The sequence below is a fragment of the Dipodomys ordii genome, unplaced genomic scaffold (assembly GCF_000151885.1).
Source record: "Dipodomys ordii isolate 6190 unplaced genomic scaffold, Dord_2.0 Scaffold138, whole genome shotgun sequence".
Taxonomy (NCBI): Eukaryota; Metazoa; Chordata; class Mammalia; order Rodentia; family Heteromyidae; genus Dipodomys; species Dipodomys ordii.
This window is the reverse complement of record NW_012267354.1, coordinates 267,485-271,205: the sequence shown is the minus strand read 5'-3', so window position 1 is coordinate 271,205 and position 3,721 is coordinate 267,485. Positions and strand designations below refer to the sequence as shown.

General features: G+C 51.7%; 1 protein-coding gene across 1 annotated transcript; it reads left to right on the top strand.

The window, feature by feature from the left end:
* Nucleotides 1–312: 312 nt before the first annotated feature.
* Nucleotides 313–2,261, top strand: Lta (lymphotoxin alpha). Its single transcript, XM_013031281.1, has 4 exons — nucleotides 313–380; nucleotides 768–875; nucleotides 951–1,038; nucleotides 1,277–2,261. Exons 2-4 carry the CDS (start codon nucleotides 777–779, stop codon nucleotides 1,678–1,680), a joined length of 591 nt encoding a protein of 196 aa, XP_012886735.1. The 5' UTR covers nucleotides 313–380; nucleotides 768–776; the 3' UTR covers nucleotides 1,681–2,261.
* The last annotated feature ends 1,460 nt before the right edge of the window (nucleotides 2,262–3,721 follow it).

The window sequence follows — 3,721 nt, the reverse complement described above, 5'->3', positions numbered from 1 at the left end:
CAGCCAAGGGAGCAGAGGTGTTACAAATGACTGCTCTTCAAGGAACCAGGCCTCCTGCCACAGCCCAGCTGTTCCCCCTCCTCTTCCTTCTACTCCCCGAAACACTTGCTCCTTCTCTGGAACTCCTAGACCTAACCCCACTCCCTGGATGTCCCCTCACTCCCTTTCCCAGAACTCAAGTGCACCAAGCTCTGGCCTGCGGTTCCCTCCTAGGCCTCAGCCTTTCCTGCCTTCGGCTTAAACAGCAGCATCTTCTAAGCCCTGGGGGCTTCCCCAGGCCCCAGCCCCGACCTAGAACCCGCCCGCTGCCTGCCACGCAGCCACTGCCGCTTCCTCTATAAAGGGACACAAGCGTCCGTCGGGGCCCAGGCACTGAGCAGGTGAGGCTTTCCCACCCCTATCTCCTTGGGTTACCCAGGCATCTTGCCCCTCTGCTTGAGCCTGGGGCCCTTCTTGCCTCCTACCTGGGTCCTAGCCTGCCTGGGCCTGGATCCTGATGGGTTTAGTTTTGGTTTGTTCATGGTTTCTAAATCTCCATCTGTCAGCCTATTTCTCTCACCCTTGTCATGTATTCACTGATGGTGTCATTGTCCTCTCCTTCCCTCCATCTCTCTCCTTCTACCTTCCTCTGCCTACCCTGGGGCCTCTGTACCTGTGTCTGGTCTGCTTTCCTGTCTCAGTGTGATTGTCCCCACCGGCAGGCAGGAGGTCTGTTTTCTGCTATGGGCCCCGCCCCATTCATAGTCTCTCTCTCTCTCTCTCTGCAGATTTTCCCCATGACACCACCTGGACATCTCCACCTCCTGAGGGTGCTTGGCAGCCCCTTCCTCCTCCTCCTGGGGCTGCTGCTACTGGCCCTGCCACCAGGGGCCCAGGTGAGACATAAGGACCGTTTGGGTGATGCAACCTCAATCTACAGCCCTAAAGCCTTCTTAACTGTTCTCCCCTAGGGTCTCACTCGTATTGGCCAGTCTACAGATCAACACCCCCACAAGCATTCCTTCTATGGCACCTTCAACCCTATTGCTCACCTTGTTGGTAAGTTTCTCCCTGACCACCCGATCATGTAATCCCCAGATGACCTCCTGCCCTGAAACTAAGGACTCTGCTTCTCCCCTAAACTTCTATCCTAAGGACAGAGGCAACCCATGCCCTTCCACTTTTCTCCAGCCATTTCCTAGGGACACAGTGCTCCAGGGCTTGTTTTCTCAGGGATAGAGACCACTGACCTAATAAGCCCTTGATCTGCCATCCCTACCCTCTATGGTTTTCCTAGGAGACATTCACACCCCCGGCTCACTGAGCTGGACAGCGAACACAGATCGCACCTTTCTCCATGGTTTCACTGTGAACAACAATACCCTCGTGGTCCCCACGGCTGGTCTCTACTTCGTCTACTCTCAGGTGTTCTTCAGTGGCAACAGCTGTCCTTCTGACGGCACCCCTCTCCTCCTAACCCATGAAGTCCAGCTCTTCTCCTCCCAGTACCCCAACCACGTGCCTATCCTCAGTGCCCAGACATCTCTGTGTCCAGGGATAGAAGGACCGTGGATGCGCTCACTGTATGTGGGCGCTGTGTTTGTGCTCACTCAGGGGGACCAACTCTCTACTCAGACAAACGGCCTCTCTCATCTAGACTTAAGGCCCAGTAGTGTCTACTTTGGAGCTTTTTCTCTGTAGAACTTGGAAAAGTCTAGAAAAGAAAAAGATAGACAGAAATTGATTTCAAGGCCTTCTCCCTATTTATCTCCATTCTGACCATTTCAAGGGTTACAGTAACTCTCCTTTGCCCATCCCAACAGTCTCAAGACGTCCACTCCAGTTACCTGGAGCTTTCCAGGCATTCCAGCAGTCCAACACTTGTGTGGAACATGCCGAGGCTCCTCTGAGGAAATCCCTAGGACAGAGCTGCGTGTCTGTCCCGCTTGTCTAGGTCAGGGAAACATGGACGTGGAGATGAGCTGTCACAGAGAACTTGAACAGATGTCAGGGAAGGGGAACTATTTATCAAGAAGGAAATTAAGTTATTTATTTATGGGAGATGACGAAGAGCAAGAGGAGCAATAAAAAGGCATCAGGAGAAAAGAGAGAGCGAGCCCAGAAATGGAGAATGAGAACATATGCACATGGGGCTCACCTAAAGGGAGGTGGAGGGAAAAGTAGATCTGAGGGACTGAGGGGGTCTAAAAGGAAGCAAAAGGCTAGCCATTGCTTGGCTGGATACCCACAAGAGCCATCTGCACCCTCAATGAAGCCCAATAAATGTTTTTTTTTGTCTGTAAAAAGCACTGTCTGCTTATGTGTGTTTATCTGGGGTAGAGGGAGAGTTTCCTTGGGTCTCTAACACCTGAGGACCCTCAGAGTGGTCAGAAGCTGTGGGAAAAACAAGGAGATTGCTGGGTGCCGGAGGCTCCGGCCTGTCATCCTAGCTACTCAGGAGGCTGAGATCTGAGGATCGAGATTCAAAGCCAGTCCGGGCAGGAAAGTCCATGAAACTCATTTTGTTGTTGGTGGTGGTGGTTGGCTGGTTTTTGTTTTGTTTTGTTTTTTGTCACTTGGAGGGCTTGAACTCTGGGCCTGGGCGCTGTCCCTCAGCTTTTCAGCTCAAGGCAAGCACTCTACCACTTAAGCCACAGTACCACTTCCAGTTTTCTGGTGGTTAATTGGAGATGAGAGTCTCACGAACTTTCCTGCTGGGGTTGGCTTTGACCCACAATCCTCAGATCTCAGCCTCCTGAGTAGCTAGGATTACAGGCGTGAGGCACCAGCACCCTTATCTCCAATTAACCACCAGAAAACTAGAAAGGGAGCTGTGGCTCAAAGGGCTAGAACACTAGTCTTAAGCAAAAGTTGCTCAGGGCTCAAGTTCAAGCCCCATGACCTACAGAAAAAAAAAAAGAGATTAAGGGACTCAAATTTCTCCAGATATATATGGCTGATTTATGGAGTCCAGGCAGCCTGACTGCGCCAGGAGAAGCTGTGGAGACAAAGAAGTGTGGGACACGGAATGGTGGGAAGCGGGGGAGGGTTCTTGGAGAGTTGTGGTCATATGTGGAGGCTCTGAGGAGGGAGGCTTCCAGGAGGCCTCTCAGAAGCGAGTGACCACATCAAAGGGTGAGGGAATCTCCAGAACTATGGTGTACGCTATGGGAATCTTCTGGAAGGTGTCAAGCCCTTAGGAGTGAGAGAGCCTCTAGAACTACAAGAGGAAATAATTGAGGAGACATGGTCATATGCCAGTGCTCTGAGAGTTGGGGGTTTCAATTGAACCAAACAAAAACAGCCGGGCACTGGTGGCTCATGCCTGTAACCCTAGCTACTCAGGAAGCTGAGATCTGAGGATTGTGGTTCAAAGCCAGCCTAGACAGAAAAGTCCGTGAGACTCTTATCTCCAATGAACCACCAGAAAACCAGAAATGGTGCTGTGGCTCAAGTGGTAGAGCGCTAGCCTTGAGCTGAAGAGCTGAGGGACAGCGCCCAGGCCCAGAGTTCAAACTCCATGACCAAAAACCCTAATAAAACAAAAATAAAAAACAAAAATGGAGGCCTCAGAGTTCCTTGGAAGTCAAGACTGAAAACGAGGCAGTGTAAGTTCCAGGTCAAAGTGAAAGAAGAAAGCCTGCCCTGTGGGGGTCTGTGAATTCCCAGGACTAATTTTACTCCCTCTGGGGCTGTCCCAGGCTTGTCCCTGCTACTCCCACTCAGCCCTCCCAGAGATCCT